Source organism: Vidua chalybeata, chromosome 1 (genome assembly GCF_026979565.1).
Source record: "Vidua chalybeata isolate OUT-0048 chromosome 1, bVidCha1 merged haplotype, whole genome shotgun sequence".
Taxonomy (NCBI): Eukaryota; Metazoa; Chordata; class Aves; order Passeriformes; family Viduidae; genus Vidua; species Vidua chalybeata.
In genome coordinates this window covers 100,377,488-100,404,038 of record NC_071530.1, presented here as the reverse complement: position 1 = coordinate 100,404,038, position 26,551 = coordinate 100,377,488, and the positions used below count along the sequence as shown (strand labels likewise).

The 26,551-nt window shown below is 37.6% G+C and overlaps 1 protein-coding gene and 1 long non-coding RNA gene across 3 annotated transcripts; one reads left to right on the top strand and one right to left on the bottom strand.

Annotated features, from left to right (window-relative positions):
• Positions 1-411: 411 nt before the first annotated feature.
• On the bottom strand, positions 412-6,810 carry LOC128784091 (uncharacterized). Its single transcript, XR_008429356.1, has 4 exons — positions 6,534-6,810; positions 3,708-3,809; positions 2,619-2,707; positions 412-1,175 (listed from the first exon to the last, which is right to left on the bottom strand). It is a non-coding gene; the product is annotated as an uncharacterized LOC128784091 (long non-coding RNA).
• Positions 6,811-14,081: 7,271 nt separating this feature from the next.
• On the top strand, positions 14,082-25,372 carry SEH1L (SEH1 like nucleoporin). Of its 2 annotated transcripts, none has more exons than XM_053939495.1 (9): positions 14,082-14,236; positions 15,976-16,026; positions 17,035-17,181; positions 17,590-17,801; positions 18,503-18,601; positions 19,650-19,790; positions 20,057-20,214; positions 20,913-21,063; positions 24,635-25,372. In XM_053939495.1, exons 1-9 carry the CDS (start codon positions 14,126-14,128, stop codon positions 24,822-24,824), a joined length of 1,260 nt encoding a protein of 419 aa, XP_053795470.1. In that variant the 5' UTR covers positions 14,082-14,125; the 3' UTR covers positions 24,825-25,372. The 2 variants fall into 2 exon arrangements, with proteins under 2 accessions (XP_053795470.1, XP_053795475.1); XM_053939500.1 differs by lacking the exon at positions 24,635-25,372 and adding an exon at positions 22,983-23,939.
• The last annotated feature ends 1,179 nt before the right edge of the window (positions 25,373-26,551 follow it).

The window sequence follows — 26,551 nt, the reverse complement described above, 5'->3', positions numbered from 1 at the left end:
TAGACCATTTCTAATCTCACAGTTATTATTTCAAAGCATTACTTTATATGATGGCATAATGGTTAACGAGCAGTTCTGAAACAGTTCTGGAGTAGTTCTTCATGCTGACCAGTGAGACTTTCATTCAAGTTCTTTTACAATTGTGAAGTCATAGTATCATGATCTTGTAACTTGTTTTTAGCACAGATTATGTATTTTAGTGGTTTCCATGCTTGATTATATGTATCTTCATCTATATTCAAGCTTATCTTCCAAATTACAAAATTAAGGTAATTTTCTGAATTACTGCAGGAAAGATTGTGATGCACCAGACCACTGTTGTTTGCTAGGAGAAGTTCTGGTAAGAAAATACTGATTTAGCAGAAGAAGATTCTCTCCTGAGGAGTAACAGTAAATGTTTCTATTATAAATTTGTATTCTCAGTTTTATGTTCCGGTTTTCCTTTGGTTTTCCTTTGGATTTCCCAGCATCAGAACAAAGCAATTGTGATTATTTTAATGGGTCTAACAATCTCTGAATTGTTTTTGATATTTTTTTTTGCCCCAATTGTTCAAAATAAGAGTCTTCAGATTGTAATCCATATTTGTAATTTATGCTTCTGCATTAGACAACCTGATGTGCCAATAACAGGAAAGGATTTTCTTGTACTACTCACTGTAATAGGGATTTAAAATATCTTATTGTTACCAGCTTCATAGATACTAAAATTTACCATGTGGTGGTGAGCCTTTAGCATTTATTACAATAATTACTTCTGTCTTTCCTGTGATAGCAGAGGTAGGTCTGTACAGGATTTGTGATATCTTTGCTTGTTTTTAAGTTGACGTTAATATATCGAATTTCATACAATTTCCCGTAGAAGCTTGTCCTCTTGAGATAATGAGCAGCCCTGAAGGAGCCACATTCTCTGAGTCACTGTTTTGATGGCAAAGTTCCATGAGTGTGTGGCTCGTTTTGCCTGCTGAGATGTCCTTCGGTGTGTTATAGAGAGCAAGGTGTTCACACTTGTGTCACTGTGGAAACTTGGGCACTGGATCTTCTAAGAGCCATGGAACACTACAGCAGAATTTGCATCATTGCTGCACTTACTTGGCAAGGCAGGACTGCAATAATCAATGCACCTTTCTTTTCACCTCCAAAGTAAATCAAAAAGCAAGGAGGAAAATAGATTTTGCCTGTAGATGGCAAAGAGCCATAAAGAAATTGTTAATTTTTCAGGCAGTATGATTTCCTAACGAAAACAAATTAGTAGTGCATGTAAAATTTACCTTTCCCTTTTTAATTTGATAATGTATCTTATACAAATGTCTTTGAAATTAATCTACTAAAGTAAGGAGTCATAAAAATCTGTTTTGCATAACCAGTATAATAGAGCTTTTAAATGTATGCTATGTTTCCTTTGGTCCAGACATTTCAAACCTCTAATTCATACCCTTGTGGCATACAAATGGGCTATAACTGCTAAGCCAATTTGTTTGTTTTCTCAAAGAAAAGAAATACTGAATGTAATGTACTCAAAGAAGGATCCATAACACACGTTTTCCAATTGGAATATTGTCAAGGTCTTTAACATCTTATTTTAGACAGTGGAACAGTTCCAGCAGTTCAAGTCATGACATGACTACTTACTGGAATTAACAACCCAGGGAGAAAAGTGCTCTTGTGCAGAACGTGTCCAGTATCAAAATGGGTATATGAAACTCTCTGGATCTTTTACATGTTATGCATTTTAATTTTTTTTTCTCCTACTCTCTTACTGCGTACAAAGAGACATCACTAAAAGACACTATTTTCTTTTTAAAAACTGTATGGTACCCCTCCTTAAGCAGACCTCTGCAAGTTCTTTAGTGGCAGACTTTCTAACACAGATTTGCAGTAAGGAAAAAATGTTACAAATATATAAACAAAGTATGTTATAAAGATTGGATTCGTCAAGAAATATCCCACATGGTCACTTCAACATCTCAGGTAGCTTCTAGCTCCCATTCTCTTACACTAATTTTGGAAGCTCTGTTCACTTGAAATTAATTTTCATTGTCCAAGATGGCTGCTTTCTTCATACTAGCCCCCTCTGAAGCACTGAGCAGGAAAGGTAAGGTGCAGAGTAAAAACAAAGATGTTTGGAGTTTTTTATTTGTTTCATGCTCATCAAAGACCACCTCAGTTTTCCCTTTTGTTTTTCTCACTTAAGAAAGAACATTTAATTGAATCTGGTGACTAGATTCCTGAAAATGATACTGTGGGGAGGGGATTAGGAGATACAACTGTGATAAGTCTATATCTGCATTCCCTAAGTTGTTACATTAACATGTATATCATATTCAGAACAGTCCGGATTTCCCATTGCTTCTCAACACATTGGTAATACCTTATGGATACTCTTATCAGAAGTTATAAATGCACAATCTAATTTCTAGATTCAGAATATATTTTGGCTGGTAAATGTCATACAAGGAACAATATGCCAGCAGCAATGGTGAATGAGAAGTGGGATGTATTATTTGTGAAACTCTGCCATATGCATGGTCTTTGTCCTGGGGTTTTCTCTGGGGAATATCACAGATCGTGTGATGACAGTATTTCTTTGTCTCAGAAAAAGTGGTAAGGATAACTCTCACCTAATTTCCAGAGTTTCAGCAACCTTGGAAAGCAGCATGAGGCAGACAACTGAAGGAGGTGACTGCATCAGTCATTACAGCTAATTCTACTGTCAAATATGCATGAAGAGTGTACAATATTACTATTGAATTTACACAATTCTGTTACAGCAAGTGGAATAAATCCTGAATATCTTTGGACAGGAGGTTCCAATGAAATAATGCAAGGATTATATTTCTAAAACATAAATATATATGCTTTTCAGGGTGACATTAAAACTTCCCCTTCTCTTTCTTTTACCTCTCACTTTCCTGAGAGAGGAAGAAGTGGGGGTGTTTTGTTCACACAGAGGAGTGAGTCATTAATAGATTTAATAATTAATCTGATTAATGAAATCTATGCTGCAAGTTATAGCCCTCTGCTTACTCTAACTGGAAACTTATATGAACAGCCTTTTTTACAATTGTTTTTCTAATGGGAATTTCATAGATGTATATCTTTAAATCTACCATTCTAACACAATGTGACAGAAATTAAATTAGCTAAAATTATCAAGTGCTGAATTACATTTTTCTTGATAATTTAAAAATATTTCTATAAGAAGCAAGGCAGATACTTTTAATCATCATGCAGATAACCACATGATTAACTCTTGGAAGTTTACTTCTTTCATCAGAATATAGCATTATTGGGGGGGAAATTGAAATAATATTTTTGCTTTCACTAATCTGTGCAAGTCAGCAGATGGTGGTGAAGTAGTCTCTGTACACTGTTCAGTGTTCCATTTGTATGCTTATACTTTGTGCATAATACTTGTGTATATAAATATCATCTGCTGCTGCTGTCCTCCCACAGAATGCTTCAATGTACTGGGTATTTTCTTTGTATTTCAGATATCTCAAGGGCAGGGGCTCAGAAGAGATGCTCAGCACTTAGGGATGGTACATAAGCCACTCATCAATGATACATACATCTGAATACATCTGAAATAGTTGTGTTTCATCTTGTTCAAAAGCGTAATGGTGGGGGAAATACTGAAAAAGCTGTGTGGGTAAAAATTATGTCTTTTAGGCATACACTTTTTCCTCCACAATGTAGCAATGGGTTACCTTGGGCAGAAAGCAGCTGCTGGCAATTGATGTCACTTACTTGACCTTGGTTGAAAGGAGCATCCCCTGTACAGCAGTTGCTAGTACACCTCCACAATAGAGCTGTGTGGGAATGTTCAAAGTGCCATTAATCCTATGGCACGATGTGAACATTTCTTAAAATACTCAAGTATTTTTTTCAGCATGTTCATATGGTGGCTGCTCTCTCAGATTTGGGCTGTGTTTGCTTTGGCATGCACCTTGAGTTTTCAGTTTAAATTTCTGTCACAACACAAAAATCTTTTATTCCTGTAAGGCAAACTTACCATGCTAATTTGTACAAGACTGTAGAAAAGAGACTTAACAACATGCAGACTTGATTCTTCTCTTGCAACAGTGAAACTTCAAGATTTAGAAATAATTTAATTAAAAATATGTTAGTGTAAACTATGACCACACAGTTTGCACAATAACATTTAAAAATTATATAAATTCTTTGCCGCTTCTAATGATTCCCATGAATAATCTGTCCTCATAGCAGTTCCTGTTGGGAAGCTCTCCTTGTTATGATTCTGAGCTAACAGCATTGCTGAGTTAAGACATAAGATGAATAAAGTGGTTGGTGGTTAGTATGAAGTCACAGTACCTTTTCTCTTTAAAGGGAGTGCACCCTCACATCTGACAGTAAAGCAGCATTTTTGCTAGTGAGAATTTCATGGGCAGAGGAGAGCACAATTGAGCACAACAAAATATTTTCAAAATTTACAGTGAATGGGAAATTAGCTTTTGTAGTCATGTGTCTTCCAGAAATTCAAGTATGCTTCCCCTGGAATTTGGTCTGGGATTTCATTACATGTTCTTAATCCAGATGTTTCAAATGCTTTGGAAACAATGAACTATTATTATTGTCAGAATAAATTAATCACATTTCCTTTTAGAAATGTCAGAGGGAGGAGTGCTTAGCACATCTCTAGGGAGCCTTTTGGTGTTCTCTCTACTGGAGTCTGAAACCTCCCTAGACAAATATGTTTAGCTTCTCCTAATGGTGGTCAAAGCAGAAAATTACTCTAGCACTGCCCATTTAAAATTTGCTAATATATATTATTTGGACTATATTCCCAGACTGTCCCTTAGTTAAATTTACTGTCTTGTTATGCCTCATTATTATATATAAGCTATATCTAGCATATGACATCCCTAAATATGTGGTTCTATATCTATTGATTCTATGTCTATAAGGTATGGGGAGATCTGCAAGGTGTATGGGGAGATCTCCCCATACACCTTGCAGAAATTTAATTTGAAATCTGAGATAGAGAGATGGGATTTATTCTCCATAAGAAGAGACTGAAGTATCATCTAACAGTTTGAAAATCTTGGCTATGCCCTTTCAGAAATATTCCTTGAAATTTGAAGCTGCCTGTGGGTACTGACACTTGCCCTAGCTGAGATTCCTGTTACCCCCAGAGCACATAATAGGTCCTTATTTCTTATGCATCTTCTTTTAGATCCACAAAAAGAATTATTATTTTGCTGGATGACAGAAGTATAAGGCTGGTTTTGGGATGGACTCTGAGTTTGTTAAGCTGCTGTTCTTGTAGATGCAAAGATATGTTAATGTTCTGTACAGCTGCTTAAGTAATTTTTTTTTAGAATGGGTAATCCTGTTGTGTTTGGGGAATATGTGGTTTTCCTAAAACGCTGATTTCAAAAGCTCTTTAGCCTATTATAGCTAAATAGCATTTTAATGAAGTATGTTTGTTACACTTACCAACAACAAAAGTATCCATCGTGTAATGAGTAATAAGCAAGTTACTTCCATAGTGAATACTTCACTGTGTTGTTATCATCCTTCAAACTGCATTGTACCATCTCTGCTGCATTATAAATTCAGACTGCTGTCAGACAAACATTTGGATATTATGCCCTAATATATTCTTTTTCCAAATGGAAAATAAATTCTTAAAGAAAATTATTACTGAGGTTTCCATTATAAATGTAGAATTTTTATTTTATTTGAATGGAAAGCAGCAGGGCCAGCTGCAGGAATAAGCAATGTAGGCAGGTTGCCTATGGATGCAGCTGTTCAGGGTGGCACAAGGGCCCCAATAAAGAGCAGTCAAATTCTGCTCTTTCCTCTGCCAAGGCCTTTCTCCTGTGGAAGACCATGCATTTGAGCTGTTCATATGATGTGAGCAACTGATCTCTACCTTCTGACAGCAAACTGGCTCAGCCTAGGTAATTTATACTTTTATACTGTAAGGATATATGTGTTACATTGTATGCATGTGTTTTATACTCACTCTAAGAGTGAGTATGCATCAGCAGCAGTAGCAAACCTGACTTCTGAGCCAATCCTATTTCTGCCCCTTCCTTTGCCAGAGCAGCTGAGCCCTGGAAGCAGTGGAGGAGGTGTAAATGATGAGATGTTTGCTGCTTGAGAGGTAAGGAGTGTGGGCAAGGAGAGGAACAATCTCCTGAAACTAGAGACTGGAGAGCTGGGATCCAGTGACTGATGAAGTAGGTGTCTTAATTCTATTCCTGGTCATCCAAAACCTTACTGAATGGTCTTGACAATGGATCTCCCTACACCTCCCTCTCCTCTTTCCTCCATGCTCTTCTTCATGCACATCCACCTTCTACAACCTTCACGTTCTTTTCTGTAGAGGCTAGTACTGCTGTAAAATTCAAATTTTCCTGTACGTGGAGAAGCCTTGAGTCAGCTCCAGGAACCAGCTACTTAAAATTTTCCAATCTATTAAGCAGATCACATCAGGTTGTATGCTTACTTCAAATATGTGAGAATGAAAAGCTCCAAATAAAGGAAAAAATATTCTGAGGATATACCTGTAGTAAAAGAAATTGTCACATTCAGAATGGATGGCATCATGATGTGTGTCTGGCATCAAACACTATGTGTACTGTGGTGCAGCCCTGCTTTCTGTGGCCCACCACAGCTGTGCCTCTGCCTCTATCCCCACAGAGCAGGAGGACTGCCATCCTGCAACTCCATCCATGGTGAGAGGCTGAAGAGGAAGGGCTGCAGCACATGCTCCTTCCCTCAGCACTGCTCTATCCCTTTATGAGCAAACTGCTGAAGGAAATGGGAGTTGGCTCATCTCTGAGGTCACTGAGAGGCTATGGAATTTAGAAGGCAGAAGTCCTTCAAACCCAGCTCACCAAACTCTGCCTGATCTCACTGTCCAAATCATTAAATATTACTGTGGTAACTGGTGCTGGGAAATCTTTTTATAAGGTAGTGAAAGATTTGTGTTAGCGCCCAACAGAAAAGGCATTAAAGGCTTCCTCAGCCCATAAACAAGCATACACAACCATTCTGTAAGCAACAGCTATAATAATGCATTTGATATTCCATCATAATTCTAGTCTGCAAAAATGATTTAACTGGTAACTTTGTCAGCATTTATACCCTGTTTTCTGCTCCTGATGTTTCTTTCCACACTCTGGAACAGACGGAGGAAAGCCACCGCTGCTAAGTTTAGACTTTGCTGTCTGTTCTTACTGTGAAAACTCTCAGGGCCAGCTATTTTCTACTTTTTCTCCTACAAGCTGTTTCTATTTCCCAACTTAAGACCACTAGTTTAAAGATAGCTCTGATGTAATTATACCATCTGAGATCAACCTTCATATTCATCTGTTATGAAGCCATCAGTATTCCCTTCCTAGCTGTCAGTTATGTTGCTTGTCAACTTGTCGTTCCAATTTTCCCTTACATTTCTTTGCACATTCATATGATTCAGAATAGTTTCCCATCCATAAGCCACTTACTTACATATAACACCACTTCTGTTTCTCCTTAACTCAACTTTATGTGCTGCCACAGATATACTTGATCATGACTGACTAACTGCTTTGCTTGACCATCGTTTTGCTTACTTTGTCTTTCTGTAATATTTTTTACATTAAGTGGTAAAACATAATTTTATAGAATTGGAGCTTATCTTTTTTTTCTTGCATTTTTCTAATAGTCGTTTTTATTTAGATAAAAAAGTAAGTTTTAAATTCAGTTTGGGACATTCTATTGAGTTCCTAGCAAATAACAGGTTTTAAGTGGAACTCTGCAGCAGCAACAAAGCAGGGTGATACAAACTATTCTGCTTTAAATGCCTGTTTTACTTTCAGGTTACTCACATAAAGTCTTGGAGACTTTACCCTCATTTTTGCCCACAAAATAATATTTTGCTATTAATTTCTTGCCATGATAGGCCAGTCATGCCTGGTAAGTAATCCCCTTAATTTGTCTTACTCTATCAGTAATTGCTGGTATTCTTTTTTTCTGAACAGGAATTCAACCCACATCTTTCACACAGTGCTGTGATTATGGGTGCTTTCCTCTGAAACATCCACCTTTAGATTTCCAGTTTGTATGACACTTTTGTTACACATACAAGACCACTTGCTAACATTTTCAAACTTTCCAAGTTTTAAGCCTCAGATTCTTGAAGCTAAGCAAACTCCTAAATGATTGGGTTTACCAGATTTTCCCCCCAAATCTAATTGCTCAATAACACCAATTTGTATTTCTACATTGCCTTAATCCAGGACATATAATAATAGCTATCATTTTACTCTCTGAAATATTATTAATTGTTGTGAATCCAGTTTTTAAGTTAAGGAAAACATGGTACAAAAAACTGTGTGGATTTCACAGGGTCAGGCAGGTCTTCCTTGCCAAAAATAATATTTTTAAAAGGTTGTCAGGAATGGAACCTTTAACTCCGCTGAAAGCTGTTTGCTGTTGGCATGATAATCCATGACTGCCTGTAACAGACCAGCTTCTAGTGCAGACATGACTGAAGCATGTTAACAGTGGTAGCCATTTCAAGCAGGCTTCCTCACCCTCTATCCCATGCTGTTACAAACATTCTTAATGAGTACAGTTCATTATTTACTTCCTCTTTGGTAGGCCTTTGCATTTTATAAGACCTCTGTCTACAAGCAAAAGCATCTTTTACTTGAAGAAGGAAGTCAAAAGGGAGAAAAGGAAAGTACTAACTGTATTTTTTTTTAATTCAAAGCAATGCCAGTTAAAGTACTTTTGAATGAGAATATCTCTACCAATGCTAATACACTTACACTGGACATCCAGCAGAAGTAAATTAAGTTATGCGGTTTTATAAAGTCAAATTAAGAACAAAATTGGCCTACTGTGTCAAAAATGAAAAAGTAACCTTATTATAGATGCTTTTACTTCTTCTGTGCTGTGGTTCAATTTAATTTAATCAAGGTATAATACTGAATCAAAATGTTCAAAAAGATGTACCAGAATTGTCATAGTTGTGTGATCTTCCTCTGCACATCATTATGCAAATAATAATGTTAAAATACAACTGTCTTTTTCACCTCATGCACACCATCACCACAAACAGAATGTCTTTCCTTACTATTCCACTATAAGAGGAAGTCTTCAAGGTTAGCTGGTAGTTGAATCCTGATTCATGCCTCAGCTAACTGGAACCTGCAAACTTCCTGTGGTTTCCCTGAGTTCCAGCATGCTTTCCATTATCTTGCTATGTGGCAGGAAATGTTCTGGTTACCATCAGCAGCAGATGCTTGTGCCCCTCTGACCTGGCAATGGTAGCTGCCAACCACTGCTGTGCAGTGGGGACTGTCCCTTTGTGCACCAACTTTACAACCCTCTGGATACTCTGGAAATGCAGCAGGGAGCACTGCAACTTTCCAGCACTAAGTGTCTTGCTCTCTGGATTTGTTATACCATTCAAAGGGGAATGTCTCACTAGGCAGTAGTATTAAATTTGTTATTAATTTCACCTAGATTAAGATAAAAAGAAATTGAAGTATTTATTCATAACAAATATTTATATTAGACCTAGGTGAGGAAGCAAAAGGAAAACACTCACATACTGTTCATACTGTTTCCATCTGATTTACCCTACTGCCCTGGATGTCAAGACTTCTGTGGTCCAAGATAACTTGTGTTCATGTTACATCATTGGAAAAACCCTCTTTTGATGAAGCATGTTAGCTTTTATAGCAAATTTTTGGTAACATTTGAAATCTTCCTGAGACGTCCAGAGAGATTTGATCTTATTCAACAAATTTAGTTTTACTTTTAATGCGAGAGATACTCTGGTCATTTAAAAGAATTTAAACAAGTGTTGTTTCATTTCCCCAGGAAATGTGAGTGCCTCTGCATTAGACTGGATGCCTTCTATCCTAACTGGCTGTCTATTTAATGACTGCTTGCCTTAACAAAGGCTGCATCTTGTCCTCTCATCCCTTTGCTAATTCTGATGTTTCACTATGAAGTGTTTCCTCTGTTGAACCTGTATTCTGTGTCAGTCTTTCTACTAACTGAAAACACCTGATACAATTGTCTACATGAGGTAAATGTATTTATCTCATTCCTGGGTACTGACTAAAACCAGACACCTCAGTAAACTAAGGTTCTGGGATGACAATCATCCATGTTTCCTGGATTTTTTAAAATAAGTGATGATTTTGGACCCAGTTTCTAAATAAATCTAAACTGACATAATTTGCTTTGAATCTAGAGAATGAGGTCAGGGGCTGGTTGTATTTAAAAATGGACAAATATTTGTGTATGTGTACATGTATTTTAAAAAAATGTTTGGGTTTGGTTTTCTTTTTTTTTTTTGCTTACCAACCAAACTAAAATGTTAGAAATAAAGCCTAATCTTGACTTGAAGTGTACAATTTTTGTGTCTTGTCAGAGAAAACAAATATTTTAGGTTAAAATGTGCCTTTGCGATACATTTACATATTTATATATTGTTCAAATGAAAATGATTGATGCTAATTATTTGTGAATCTGACAGTTTTGCCCTGCTGCAACTATACTATTATTACTGGCTGAAGAAATAAACTACATTTGAGCAGGTGAAAGATACTCATTCACTAGTTGAAACTTATTCAAGTCTCAACAAAACCATTACATTACTAAAATTGCAAAAGAATTGGGTTTTGACAGCTGAATCACTGACTGGAAACAATTGTTCTGAAAAAAAAAAGCAGTTTTTTATAAACATAGTCAGTGGTTTACAGTAAAAGACATTTCCCCAAATAGCTAAAAAAATCGACCGTTCAGATACACTGTCACAGACTAAAGAACTTTTAAGTCAGCTTTAATGTTTTTATTAGGCACTGTCTCTCCAGCTGCTTGAATGAAGCAATAACTGAAGTTTCAAAGTACATGTTTCTAATATGCTGAAAGATTAAAAAAAAAAAAAGTCTTTCTCCTTAGCAATCTAAATACATGCATTAGTACTATTTGTTTTGGGTTTTTTGATTTTTTTTTGTTTGTTTTTCTTACATATGGGAATAGCATGAAAAAATTACTACCTCTCGAATTACAGCACTGAAACAGTCACAATCACATTTGCTTGCTTCTTCTATTGCATTACTTAAAATTTAGCCATTGTTTAGAAAATACTGAAATTTCAACTTCCAAAGTGATTACATGTGGTTGCAGGGGAAAAAAAAGGGTATTTGTACTATAGCCCTAGAGCCCAGAGTGAGGCTCCCTCTAGGAGAGGAATTGTGTAATACCAGCTCATCTTCAGAAATGAAAAAATATTAACCTCTTCCTTTCATTGACTTCTCATTTTTTAAAATGCTTTACAAGTTTTCTCTTATTTATAAATGCCAACTAAATTTATCCACTAATATAGACAGGTAAAGCTTATGTAGCTAAATTTTCTTGACAATTTTCTTAAAAATTCCTCTTTTCAGTGCCAGCTGTTGTTATCCATTGAGATTTAGTTCTGTAGTAATTAAAAAATATAATTTAAAAACTATCATTGGCCAACTTGGACAAGAATGTAAAACCAGCTGGTGATTTTCCTTCCGAATTCTTCCACATTTTTGACCCTCTGTAATTGAAAGCATTTTTTATCATATTTGCTGTACTTGGGCAAAAATATATTTTTCAACATGTTAAGTTTTCCTTGCCAAGTATTACTAAAATAATTGAATTCTAGCATTTTAAAGCCATGGTGTACCTCCAAGTCCAAGTTTATTGTAATTTATCTTAATTTATTATTCCTCTATCTATTATAATTCCTTATCACATTTGGGTACCACCATATCTACTTGTAATATAAGGCTTAAATGAAACTCATGCATTAGGGTGCTAAATACTCACATATTTTGCATGCAGGTTATGCAGAAAGAGTGAAAGGATCCCTCTGGCATGTGATAACAGCACCTCCATCAGTCACTACTGAATGCAGTTTGCAGTTTGTAAAAATAAATACATTAAATATCAAACTATCAGGTTTATTTCACAAGCACGTAACAGTCTCTTTATAATTCTGTGAAGAATTTGGACATCTCTGAACAAATTCTATTCACTGAGTGGAAAGAAATTGACTTCTCATTGCCATGAACTTGAAAATTTTAAATGAGATAGTGAGTAGCAAAAGTATTTTTGAAAATGTGAAAACTAGTTTTCTGTTAAAGCTGCAGTTACCAAAAATCTTCTAGAAAAGGTCTGAATCTGACTTGAATCCAGAGAATTTGAAAATATCTGCTATCAGGGAATTTCATCCTTTCCTTTTTTCACTCAATATATGACTGGAAAACTGGATCATAGCTTTGAGGCATTGGAGGTGCTCTGATGACTTCAGTACTGATTTGGTCCTGAAATATAAACCAGTTAAATATAAATGTATTTGCTTTTGGTGTTTATTGCCACAATAATAATTTTTTCCTCTTCAATCTACTGACTGCATTATTGCTATTTGGAATACAGTGCATGAATTATTTTCTCTTTGCTAAAACTTGTCCACTATTGTAGTTATCTTCAGAATAGTCAGTAAATAACACAGTTTGCAGATGAAACATTCCTTAAAAACAAGATGCTGTAACAGTCTTGTGCTCAGTGATACAACAAATGAATGGTATTTAAAAGGTATTGGCACGTGAGCTGCATGACCCAGTTTGTGAGAGGACACTGCAGGATACAAACTGGAAGAAAGTGCTTCTTCTAGTGAGGAGCTCCTTGAAAGGTTGTAGGTCAGGGGTGAAAGTATTGAGCCCTCAAGAGTCTCCATCTGCTGCGGTTCATTTATTTTGCACAGTCCTCTGACTACAGACCAGTCATTACTGGTCTGTAGCTCCCGCCCAGAGCTCGGTCACTCGTGATGCGTTTTCTACCACATGCCAGGCTCTATTCTGCTCCTTCTACTTCGTAGTCTGGATCTTATCCAACACCCACCGTGTCTCACTTTGAATCATTGGATAGCCTGGGTTGGAAAGGACCTTAAAGACCATCTACTTGCAACCCCCCTGCCATGGAAAGGGACATCTTTCCTAGACCCACTTGCCCAATGTCCCATCCAGCCTGGTCTTGAACATTTCCAGGGATGGGGAATCTACAGCTTCTCTGGGCAACCTGTTTCCGTGTCTCACCATCCTCACAGTAAAGAATTTATTCCTAATATCTAATCTGAACCTCTTCTCAGTTTGAATCCATTCCCCTTCTTCTGTCACTATACACCCTTGTAAAAAATGTCTTTCGTGTAGGCTCCCTTCAGGTACTAGAAGGCCACAATTAGGTCTCAGCCATCTCTTTCCCAAACTGAACAATCTCAATTTTCTTAGCCTTTCCTCATAGGAGTTTCTCAACCTGTCCGTGGATTCCTCCCCTGCCTGCACTGTCGGTCATGCACTTCATCCTCCCAAATCTTTCCCCGACACACATTCTTTCCCACCACAAGGCTCATCTGACAGGGCTCATTAATAGAGTAAATCATTAACGAAGCAAATGCAGTACATCGCAGGTAGCAAATGCAGTACACCGCCGCGCTGAGTGCTTGTTTATTGATCTGCACTATCACAGCGACCTCCGCAGCTTTTCGGATCCGCTATGGAACGCGATTTCGGCGCGCTCCAAGGGCGCCGCACACACGGCGCTGTGGGCACAGCAACCACACACAATCCCAGAACCAGTTCGGTCGGAAAAGACTTCCGAGATCATCGAGACCGAACATCACCGTGTCACCATGTGCTACGTCCAGTCCTTTCTTAAACACCTCCAGGGACGGTGACTCCACCATCCCTCTGGCCAGCTCGCTTCAACACCTAATCACCTTTCCTGAGAAGAAATTCCTCCTAATGTCCAACCTAAACCTCCCTTGGTGCAGCTTGAGGTTACATCCACTCGTCCTGTCGCTTCGCGAGGGCACATGCCGCAGTCAGGCGCGGCAGGACGGTAATTTCCCGACCCTCAGCGGCCGGCGCGGCTCGGCTCCCGGCTCGGCTCCCCTCCCAGCCCGGCCCCGCCTTTCCCGGCGGTGGGAAGGAGCGCGCACGCGCAGAGCAGCGCCCTGCGCGCGCGACGGGCTCTGGCGGCTGCGCGCGCGGCCGCGGCCCCGCCCCCTGCCCCGCCCCGCCCCGCCGCGTGAGGCGCGCGCGCGCGTGGCGGCCGCGGCGGGATGTTCGTGGCGCGCAGCATCGCCGCGGATCACCGCGACCTCATCCACGATGTGTCCTTCGACTTCCACGGGCGCCGCATGGCCACCTGCTCCAGCGACCAGAGCGTCAAGGTGAGCGGGGAGCCGCCGGGCCTGGTGCTGGGCGTGTGTCGCGGCACCGGGCGTGCGCGGCCTACCGCGCTGCGGGTGGGGCCGGGCTCGGCGCAGCCGAGGGCTCGGTCCGCGGGAGGTCCCGGTGCGGTGTCGGGCCGTGGGGGCGGGAGGCTTTAGCGCACGGTGCGCGTTGTGTTTGTGTGTACGCTAACGCGTGTGTAAACACGGGAGCTCCGCTTCCTAGCCAGTGCTGCGGCGGGGAAAACATGCAGGCTGTGCCTGCAGCCGTGCCGCTTGTTGAGTTTATTCAGCTGAAAATGTGTGTTTGTTAAAGAATGCTTACGAAGAACACTATTGTTTCGTAATGTAGTGCCAATAATCTGTAGTTATTATGGGAAGACGGTGAAGTGCCAGTAAGCAAAAAGCCGGAGGGTTCCGTGTGTGCCCTGGCCGACTGGGGAAAGTGTAGAATACCAGAAGCCTTAATTTTTACGGTCCTTTAGAGGAAATAAAGTAGCATTTTATGTTTAATTAAACGAAAAGTTGATTGCTTTTTTTCTTTTTTTGTGTATAGTGAGAAGATGGGCAAATATTCGGGAGTCACGTGGATAGATTTAAGAAATCTAATTTGCAGAGAGCAGACATGTTTGTTATTAAATCCAGATAAATGATTGAGAAAGTAACTTTTTTTGTAGAAAGCTGTGTCGTATGTAGATTAGGCTTAAAAACAAGGAAGCAGCCCCATCTCCCTGACCACAGACTAAAAAGCAAATAGCAAACCACAATAAAATGGTCTCCCCCAGAAAATAAGCCAAATCCATGGGGATCTTTGATTTGGACTGACTACCTAGGGTGTGCAGTTCTTAAAAAAGGTGCCAGGAGGTAGGCTGAACACAGAAACTGCTCTTTAGCAGTGTAGTGTTACTTTCCAGTCATAACTGAATCTTTTATGAGACTGTTCAGAAGTTTTCCTCCAACCAGAGGAACAACATGACCCAGGTTGTGTTAAAGAGCCAGAGTGGCAGGCTTGAAGTGACTTTCAGTACAGCTTTAAAGTGAATGAGTGACAAGTAGGAGTGAGTGTCAGGTGGTGTCTTTCATTTGGTTATGTTCATGACTTTCTACATAATTTTTCAATAAAGAATTCCTAAGTATAAAAATGTGTGGGAAATCAAGAGAGGGGAAGGTTCAGTGACTTGCATGTGGTTAAAAATCAAGGCAGAAATCTCATAAAAAGAAACAAGATCTGTTCCCCCAGTACTCTGATGTATATTTTACTATCCTACTCTGCTTTTGGGCTGAGTGCTGGGACCCAACCAGAGCTGAGCACGTGAGGATGCTGGGGGCTCTAGAATGAAACAGAATGGTGTACTCTTGGAACAAAGTGAATGAACTATTGGGCATTGTAATAATTTCTCTTCTATGTAATTTACTGTTTAAAAAGATCTAGAAGTCATACAACAGTAGGTTTTGCACCAGTGCCTCTTCTCCCTGCTTGTAGTAAGGATAGTTTAATGGTGGAGTAAAGTGCAATTTTGTACTGAAACAGATACAGTATCCTGAATGAAAATGTTTAGTGGGGATGGGTGTGTATGTTTTTGTTTTATATATATATATATATATATATATATATATATATATATATATATATATATATATACATTTTTAAAGTATCTTTTAAAGTAAAAGTATCTTTTAAAGTAAAGTCAGTAAGGTTTATTTATAAATTGTATGATTGTATTTTGATTTCTCAACAGGTCTGGGACAAAAGTGAAAATGGAGATTGGCATTGCACTGCCAGCTGGAAGGTTTGTATTTGTAAAAATTACACAGACGTAATCATCATTTCTCCTTTGTTTTTGGAGAAACATGCTTAATTTCTGCTGAATTTTAGAGCAGAAATGCTTTTGGTTTGATGTAGATTCTGTCTGTCTTGTGTAAAATACTTTTTCTTTGCTTTTATGAAACATCTCTAGTGCCTCTCACTTAAAGCAGGTGCTAACATGCAGTCTGCTCTTGTTAGTACCTACTTATGTTGGCAGACTAGTATTAGTAAACATTATCAGTGACTGGTGTTCAAGGAATAGAAAACAGTACCTTAATTTTTAATTCAATATTTCCTTTTGCATATATTAACACTTAAAAAAAAATAAAAGGGGGGAAAATTAAATGGAAGATGTCTGGCTGTTAAATGTTACATCATCTGACCTCTGCTTTTTGTTCTCCAAAACCTTTCTGAGAACTGTGTCATATAGAGGCTCTGCTTCATCTGGATAATTAGTGCATTCAGCTTCTGAATTGTTCTTAAACTTATGTTTAATAGGACCACAGTGCATTCATTCCTGTAAATGGCAATGCAAGGGAAGCTTTTGAATTCCCCTTCTCTAAGACAGGAATATTGACTAGGTATGAAAGAGGAACTTCATAATACAAGGAAGATTAAAAATGCTTTGCAAATGCTTTTGAAAAGTACAGGCAAGCTAGAAGTGAACATGGTAATGGCTGAAATTTGATTGAGAACAAAACTCTACTTTTTGCATCAAAGCAGAATCATAGTTTGGAACTTAAAGTAGTAATAAATAATGCCTTGAAATATGCTTGTAATAATTGCATTTTGAATTAGAGCAACAACTTTGCAGTGATGGTTGGAATAAAGAATTGCAACAGCTGCTGTGTAACTTTGTATAAAAGAATATAGGTTTCAGAGTGTTACTACTTCCTAGAATTCTCTTCTTCAGAAAGTCATGAAAATATATGCTTCCTTGGCCTAACACAGTAAGTTTGCTTCTCTGCAGTGTTCTGATGTTATCTTGCAGACACATAGTGGATCAGTGTGGCGTGTGACATGGGCCCATCCTGAATTTGGGCAGGTCCTGGCTTCCTGCTCGTTTGATAGAACAGCAGCTGTATGGGAAGAAATAGTGGGAGAGTCAAATGATAAACTCCGAGGCCAGAGTCACTGGGTGAGACTTCTTTTCTGTAGCTATAAAGTTTCTGATTTTGGTTATGTTTTGTTCTTTTGTGGCAACATTCCAACACAAAGTAAGTATTTTTAAAACATTTGAGGAAAACAGCTAACTGGCTACATTCAGGACAGTTTGTGTCACTATTATTGGTGTTTCATAATAAATGTTCCCTGGCAAACAACTTGCAGACATGAATTCCCACCTAGTAGAGTTAAAGTTGGGGGTTTTTTTGACAAGAGATATTTTGAAACAACACTGGCTGTTCTTGCTCATCTTTCAAACAATAGAAAAGCTGAGGGGGAGAATTTTTTTGGTGGAAGATGTAAGCAATCCTATGAAATTATGTTGTCAGACTTTGATTAGCCTTCCTTAGGTAATAAATTATTGATGGAAATTTCTTTGCAGGTCAAGAGGACTACTCTGGTAGACAGTAGAACATCTGTTACAGATGTGAAGTTCGCTCCCAAGCACATGGGGCTTATGTTAGCAACCTGTTCAGCAGATGGAGTTGTAAGGATCTATGAAGCTCCAGATGTGATGAATCTCAGCCAGTGGTCACTGCAGCATGAAATCTCATGTAAGCTCAGCTGCAGTTGTATTTCTTGGAATCCTTCAAGGTATGTTACTAAAACATTTGCTTTATGACTGTAACAGGAAGGGAAAAACCATTCAAAGCTGAACTGCTTTAATTTCTGTTTGTCCAGAAGCACTTAATGGCTTTCCCTGTGGACACAGTGTTGTGTCCTGCTGATCCAGTTACTCTTCTATGCATTAGCACTAGTCTGTGCTGAAGGTTCAGTGTACAGGAATTTACTTTAATGCATGGGATAGGATAAAAGTTGATTTAAAAACTAGAATTCATCTACGTTTAGCTTATGTGCTGTATCTTCGAAAACCTGAATAAAATATCACTAAATCAATAATTAAAAGCACTGCAAAGAATGCAGACTCTGCCATGAAACTTATGGCAAATACTAGACTGCAGATGCAGTCTATTATAGAAAGTCCATTCTGCTCTCTGAGAACATCATCTTGAATTGCTAAATAATGTTGTCTAATGATTTCACCTTAATGAATGTATAAAGTGGGCTTTTGAAACAACAGAGTGAAGATAGTGGTAACTGTGAATAGCATTTAACTCCTGTTTCTTTGTGATTTTTTTCCTTGTGATGTTTTGTGGTGTTGTTTTGTAATGTTTGAAATTTAACAAATGTCTTGGTGTACTTTCCATGGAAAATACTATATATAAATATTATATATCTACATATCTAGATAGATATAATATGTAAATATAATAATATTTGTTTTCACCTTTTAGCTCTCGAGCACATTCTCCAATGATTGCTGTAGGAAGTGATGACAACAGTCCAAATATACTGGCTAAGGTTCAAATTTATGAATATAATGAAAATACCAGGTATGCTAAATAACAATATATAATGTTTGTGGGATCATGAAGTTATTTATAATATATGACCTTTTATTCCTATTATTAGATGTGGAGTAGTAAATAATAATGCCTTGATTTTGTCTCTGATCCATTGGGTAGGAGAAGAGAGGGAGGCCTCAGAATGGTAACTGATGTTAACAGAAATGATACTGATAATTTTATTCTGTCAGTGCAGAAATGTCACTGTTCTTACCAGCATTTTAAAGGGAGAGTTGTTGTTTCAGTGTCTACTAAATTATAGGTTTAATTTTGCACAAGGAGTTAACAGTTGAAATTTAAATTGTGTGGCACCGGGCATTGTTTTGTTCAAAGCCACCTTACAATGATTTTAAAGGCACGATTACAATGACAGAAAGTGCTGTGAATTGCTCATGGTCTGTCAAAGTTCAGATTGTATAGTCAAGAGTTCACAGAACCAGAAGAGGCTAGTAAGTTTGTGCACCACCACTTCCAGTTAAATGAGAACAGAGGAATTGTGTTTGATTGGGAGTGACTGATGTGGGAAAGGAGCCAGAGTGTTCTGTGGATTTTATGCCCAGCTTCAGGCAGTGCTCTCCATGCATTAACAATAAAGTTACTGTAACTTACGGAGAAAATGGACTATGTGTTTGTCATATAGCAGAGGAGGCAGACAGCTGTCTGCTTAAAAGCATGGAAAATTTAGTGAGTTACTGAGATGCAAATTCCCTTTAGATTTGTGAATGGAATATTTATTTTTATTTCCCTTTTCCAAAATTGCAGACAAAAATGTTCTTTGTACTGCAATTCTTGCTTTGTTGTATGACTTACAATACTGTAGCATACTGTACTTAGTGGCTACTGTATCTGATAGATTTAATTTCTGAAGAAATCTGCTTGAAATTATTGCCTAAATTTATGTTAAAAAAATATTTATTTTTGGAAGTCTTATTGTGTATACTTAACCTTTTTTCCCGTTTCCACTATATCTGGTTTATATAATTTGCATCACTGGCAGTTTTCATGGCATTAAAGGTTAATTTCTTGCACTGTACAGGAAATATGCAAAAGCAGAAGCTCTGATGACAGTCACAGATCCTGTACATGATATTGCATTTGCTCCAAATCTGGGAAGATCCTTCCACATCTTAGCTGTAGCAACCAAAGATGTACGAATTTTCACGCTAAAACCTCTAAGGTGAGCTTAAGAGGAAGATGATTTTGTGTGATCTGATGCTTACTATACAATCTTGTTCAAATTGTCTCTGCAAAGCAAAAGTAATAATGTATGCCGGATTGTTTTTAACAACCTGATTTTTAAGGTGATAAGATTGTGAGCAAGTCTATAATTTTGTTTGAATACCTAATCTAATAACAGTTGTTATTAGAAAGATGTAGTTTATCATGTTCAAGCCTAGACCTTTGAACAGTTGTGTGCAGAACTGTCACTTTTCTCTTAAACAGGAAAGAATTGACTTCATCAGGAGGATTAACAAAATTTGAAATACATATTGTGGCACAGTTTGATAATCACAACTCCCAGGTGTGGCGAGTGAGCTGGAATATTACAGGCACGGTGCTTGCCTCCTCTGGTGATGATGGCTGTGTTAGGCTCTGGAAGGGTAAGGTCACCCACTTGAAACACATTAACTTTGTAATCTGCTGAATATACTTGAGAAATTCTACTCAAAATATAATTTTGGAGTGAGTGTCCATTTTAGATTTGTGAAAGAGATATTTTTTCTATATTTCTGTTTAAAAAAACAGAATTCAGAAATAATTTCTGTGCTGAAATACTTGCATGATTTAGGCTGCTGGGAATAGTTACCATACCCTGAAATTGTTTCACCAGGCTAGAGCTACATATAGTTGTAATTTTAAAAAGTAAGATAGATCTTTTCCTGCTGCTAAACCTAGAAAATCTACATTCAGTCACAATGTTCAGGCAAATGGTTTTTTTCTGTTTACATTTTTAAGAGAAAACAAATTAATACATGCACCCCCTTCATCACCCAAGCAAACAAAAAAAAAAAAAAAAACCAAACCGAAATCCCCACAACAACAACAACTTATTGGCAGTTACCTTACACATTCTTGTTTGTTCCTCAGTATTGTAATAGTGGAAACTGAGTTTTAAATTATGGACAGGCAGAGAATATCAGGCAGCTAAAGGGCCAGATCCTCAGCTGTTTGGAATTTATATATTGGTATTGCAGGTCAGTTCTGATTCACACCAGATGTAGGGCAGTTGAAACATATTTGTAGGGAAAGCTGAGCTTCAGAAGAGAAACTAACAGTTTCTATATATCTGTGTTTGCAGCTAATTACATGGACAACTGGAAGTGTACTGGTATACTGAAAGGTAATGGGAGTCCAGTGAATGGTAGTTCTCAGCAGGGAATTTTTAATGCCTCTCTAGGTTCCGCCAATACAAGTCTGCAGAATTCACTAAATGGATCATCTGCCAGCAGGTAGGTGAAGTAGTAGAGAGACTGATTTTCAGTAAATAGTCTTTTCTCTGAATCTTCATTTCATTTAGCTCTCATATTTTTAAAGTGCAATGTCATTTATTGCATGAGTACTTACTTCTATAAGCTCCTCTGGTTTTGCTCTGTGGTTCGTCTATTATGCCAGTGTTAAGAGGAAAATGAACAAAACAGTAAGTCATACTGAATCAGTCTGTATAAAGAGCAGTGTAAATAACTATTTTAATTTTTAGTCCTTTCATGTTATTAAAAACAACATTTCTGAAATAGTTTTGAAGGAGAAGCTTCATCCTACTGGTGGGTAACTGCCCTTTTGTTTTAGATACATGTTTAAAAGTAAAGCAAAAATACCAGCAACAAATTCAGTTTTTCTCTGGGATAATGTAGCAGAAGGGAATGAAAAAAAGCTACTTCAAAACATACAGTTTCAACAATCAAGTATAAGTGTTAGTTTACTTGGTTTTTGCAGGTGTGTAGCATCAATTGAATAAAAGTTCTGTGGTTTTTAAAACTTTCCTCATATGGCATTCATATTGCAGATAATTTGCCTTAATCTCTGTTAGGTTTTTGTTGTGTAATAGTTGCTGTTTAGTGGGTAAATTTTACTGCCTCTTCTGAAAAAAAATTTTCATTTGTGCACACTGAAATGTAGAAATACGCTGTCTTGCATCTGTATGGTACCGTGTGTACCATCAGCTTTACAGAATTTTAAGTGCTATACAAGGATGAGATGTGGCCGGATTCTATAGCAGCAATTTCCAAGTTTTGTGGCCACCTTTGTTTCAAATGCCTTGAGATAGCTTCCCTTTCCATCCATGTGCAGCTACTCATGTGAGAGTTTTTTTTTTTCAGTTTGGAATACTTATCAGTAAAGTTTGCTTTTGGAGAGTAGCACCAGCCTGCCCCCTCTTGCTCTTTGAACAGTCAGTCCTGAATGGCAGTTCAAATCCCCAACCCTGTTGAGCAGAGAACAGGTTTCACATTTTCCTCACAAGATAAATGTGAACACAAGAGGTGGTAATAGGCCTGGTCCCTACAAGAAAGGGCAGCAAAATGATATTGGTCATGGTTCCAGGTTCTACTTGCAGTGTAGCAAATTAAATGCAGCCCTGCCTTGGAAATGGTATATCCAGAGCTGTGTGGCTGTATTTGCTTGAGCTCCTGTGGGGAAATGCAGGTTGTCTTACAGCTCTTTAGCATAGGGTGTGGTTTCACAATCTCCTTATCTAAGACTGTGCTGCCACCAAGACTAACCCTTCCCACTGGTGTCTCTTCTCCTGTCCCTGAACTTGGTGCTAAGTCATTGTGCAACTGAAACTTCTAGCATTATTTCTATTCCCTTCATTGCTCTGTATTTTGGAAGGTGTTTTGTTTTGGTTTTTAATAAATTATTCTTGCCTCTGATTTGTATGACAATGTTATTTCCAGAATTAAGTCAGTGGCTGTGGAATTTTGGGACATATGGTGTCTTGTCCTAGGATTGAGTCTTATAATAAAAGCTACACAGTTTTCTACATGCTTTCTTTTGTAGCGATATTGGCCTGAGTTGTGTAAGCACAGTTGCTAACTTCTGTGTTAGTGTTAACATGCTGATAAAGATTTATGCATTGGCATTTGACTAAGTAGGTATCCTACACAGAACTTATTTTGTCTCTGTCTGTACATGCTATGTTTCATGTCTATGCATTTAAACACTTAAAACAGCTATAGAACAGGCAGATCTGGAATAGGCTACAAAAGCACTATGGCCAAACTGGATTTATATTCAAAACAAATTTCAGAACATGCGATGTAGATTGTTAGGAAATAAACCAGTAAGGCTGTATTATTATGTTGATGTAATTGTGTGTCTACATTTATGATACAATTTCCATTCTCCATTTGTATTATGTCCTTTTTAACAGAAAGCAGAGCTGATACCAAGCTAACTCTGGAGTAACTTTGGTGTTTTGCTGCTTGTTGCATGCACACAGGAATGGAAAACGAACTCCTTTTTCCCCTTCCCCAACGCCGTTTGACCTCTCCCAAGACACCAGCAGCCTGCTAACTACTAAATACTGTTCAAAAAGCCTTTTTAAAACACGTTGTGTGCGTTTTTTGTACTAGCCTGCACAGTTTGATACTGATGGAATGCCCGATAGAAAAATATTTGGAGAGGCATCTTGTTTGGAAAAAAAAACATAAACAACCCACCCAAACCCCAAAACTTCCATCAGAACGTATTTTTGAAAGCTTGTAAAATTAAAAGATAGTTCATGATCAAAATCAAGAATTTTTGTCCTTGATTGGGATGGGAGGAGGGAGACGACCATTACAATAACTTTCATTAAAATTGTTTTGAGAACCAATTTGTTTTGCATTTCAGAGTGTTCAGCATTTGATTAAGATTTCTAAACATTACAAGGTTGTAACTGCTTTGTAATATATGCAACTGATAGTTCTGAAGGAGTAAGAAAACTGTTTTGACAATTGTACAGATGATGGCTTTTAATGGTTTGGTATTGCTTCATTTTTATTCTTTAGTATGACTTCAAATAAATGTTTTGTAAGTACTGTCATACTTCCTTCATCCTAAAAGAAGTACTTTTCCTGTTACGTATTTGTACATCCCTACGGTAATAGTTATAATTACATAGAGTACTTAAATTCTCTAAACACAGTATTCTTGAAAATTGCAAACACTTTAGCCATACAGAGATATAAACCAAAATGCAGTTTGTTGTTAATTGTCCCATAATTTCATTAATAAACTGTTAGCTGTTCTTTGATGTAAGTCCACAGAATTGTAAACAAGACAGAAAACAATTATACTAAAATGCACAAGTGTTACGGGTAAGTTCTAATAAAAACAGCAGCAAGATGACGTGGAGTGGCATAATTCTGAATCTTGCATTCACCAGGAATCTTGAATTTACACTGAGGATTTTGCAGAAATATGTAAATACATACAAAGACTGTATTTCATTCAAAGTAGTTATTCTCTGTAAATGTATATCATTAATGTAAAAAGTGATGATTTGCGTCTATTCTAGAAATGCTGTAAAGTTAATCTGAATTAGATGCATATGCAGCAAATGTACTTTGATAATATTTAATGTATATTTTGTGTCACAAACAAAGCATTACTGAAAGCTGTTAACAAATCACAGAAATTCTGGGAGAATGAAAGCCTGTTAATAGCTGTACTCCACCACCCTTTTGACTTCCAAAGCAATCCATTCTTTTGTAAAAATGTATGCTAGGATTATGACTATGGTTTTATTTTCAATGAATTTCAGTGGAAAAGACTGTTATTTTACTTTAAAGAAGAGTTTCCAGATTTGTCTTGTTTTGAATTACAAGTCTTGATTTCTGCTATTATGTTCTATTGGTTTTGGCATGGATATACTAAAGCCTTTTTTTTTTTTCCAGCATGTCTTTTCTCCCCTTTGGTTTTCCTTGTATTTACTACCTTTCTCTTCTTTTCTTGTTTTGTTGGTTTTTTTTGTTTGTTTGTTTTTTTGTTTGGTTTTTTTTTTGTTGTTTTGGTGTTTTGTTCCTTTCTTAATTGTTTCAGGTATTTCTTTCCCCCTCTGGATTCCCCACGGGCTGGATCAAGATGGTCCAGTCATGCCCAGCTCCTTCCTCCTCCTCCTCTGATAGAGCAGTCTTGTGATGCTGACACTGCCAACCTCCAGTATCCTCACCCTCGCAGACGATGTGTATCTCGGCCTCTTAATCTTTTACCTGAGAATGAAGGGGTTTAATGTGTTACTTTAAATGAATTCTGAAGGGCCTTATTCTGGTGTTTGTGAATGCTTCCATTTCTGGCTGCCTTTGTATTCCTTCTCTGGTACAGACGACTTTTTTAAAAATGTGGGAACTTTATGCATGTTTTGCAAAACAAAAAACATTTAGAATGTGTTATTTATGTATCAAAGACCATAATTTGTACCCTTTCAATTTTGGTACCATAAACAGTATTAGCCATGAGCTCTTTATGGAGTAGATTACTTCAATGTGCCTGGTTTTTTTCTTTTTTTTTTTTTCTCCTTTTTGAATCAGTTTAGTATGGTCTTTAATTTTTTCTTTTGGTATACTGCATTTACATGTGAAACACATTCTCAAAATTAGATATGCCTTCAAGACACTTGAGTGAAGAATTATGTTTGATCAGCTTGTTAACAAAACCATTCCTGTGTATACTGCAGCAAAATAACTTGAAGTGTTTGGTTATTTAAGATTTTTCCATCTTGCTGTATAAATATTTAAATTTTATAATTGTGGTTGACTAATAAACTTGTTCTGAAAGGTCTGTATTGGTATGTTTTTTCCTTGGAATAATTTTTTAATAGATTCCTGATGAAGGTGGGCTTTTTGGTTCAGGTATCCACTCTCCTAGCTGTGCTTTTGTGCCATTCTCGATGTGCAGCTGCATGTTCCCGGTCTGTGCCACAAGGTGTGCTCTGACTTTTCCCATGGGAGTCCTGGATGTCTGTGGAGACTGCTATAGCTGGTGGGTTTCACATTACCTCTCAATTCTTTTCCAGTGATTGAATTCAATCAGGACATTTCTAAGAAAGTGCTGGCTTGAAAAATGTCAATGTCTTTTCTGCTGTGTCAGCACAAGAACATCACTGCTGTGGATCAGCGTGTTGGCACTGACTCAGACTGGTGCGAGACAGGCAGGAAGATAATGCTGGACAAAGAATGCATGGTATTGCCCAGGAGCAGCATTACTGCACAGGATGGGATTGCTGAGTATTTTAGGCAGATCCTGGGGGGAGGAAGGACAGAGGAGGCCTTTGTGCTGCAGAAACCCAAGTGTAATTGTATATTTCAGTGTGCTTACCCTGTTTCCTAATAGACTAGTCCACTACTGTGAAGTAAGGGAGAGGGCAACTTGTATTTTTCCAAAATGACAAGTTCCCATGAGCTTTACTTTTATTCTGAAAAGTTAATTTGCTCAGATCCACCACATTTGTTTCTTTATTTCTCTCTGAGGAATCAAGTTTTAATTTAAAAATCAATGAGGTACACGGGTATTAGAATGTGCTTGCTGAACATGTGTGGAGGGAGGCTGCTGATACTTTCCAGCCAACAGGAACAGAAGTGAGCAGAATTAAAAAAAAATGTTTTACACCTTCATCAGAAAAAGTTAACACAAGACCATGCCAACTTTGTATGGTAAACAGAAATGTTACATGTGTAAAAGATAACGTTTAAATGGTGGGTGAAAAGTAACTATTCTGAGGGAGAAAGAATAATTGAAAAAAAAAAATCAACACTATTACACTGGGATATATTCCTAAACCAGAACAAACTGTTTCTCAGTATGCAAGCAACAGAACATATTTTTGAAGTGTTAAACTGTTTGCAGAATTCATGTCTTAGCCCTCAAAGTGGTCACAACCAGTTAATGACAATTTTTTGCAGCTTCTAGTAGTGCATTGTTAATAGTTTGTTCAGCAAGGTCACATTATTTTCCTCTGTG

What these genes read in the sequence shown, in the direction of transcription:
- SEH1L (XM_053939495.1), top strand. Translation starts at nt 14,126, where the DNA reads ATGTTCGTGGCGCGCAGCATCGCCGCGGATCACCGCGACCTCATCCAC. An exon ending in ATTGCACTGCCAGCTGGAAG is followed by an intron (nt 16,027 to 17,034) that starts GTTTGTATTTGT and finishes GTTATCTTGCAG; the next exon opens with ACACATAGTGGATCAGTGTG. An exon ending in AATGGATCATCTGCCAGCAG is followed by an intron (nt 21,064 to 24,634) that starts GTAGGTGAAGTA and finishes TAATTGTTTCAG; the next exon opens with GTATTTCTTTCCCCCTCTGG.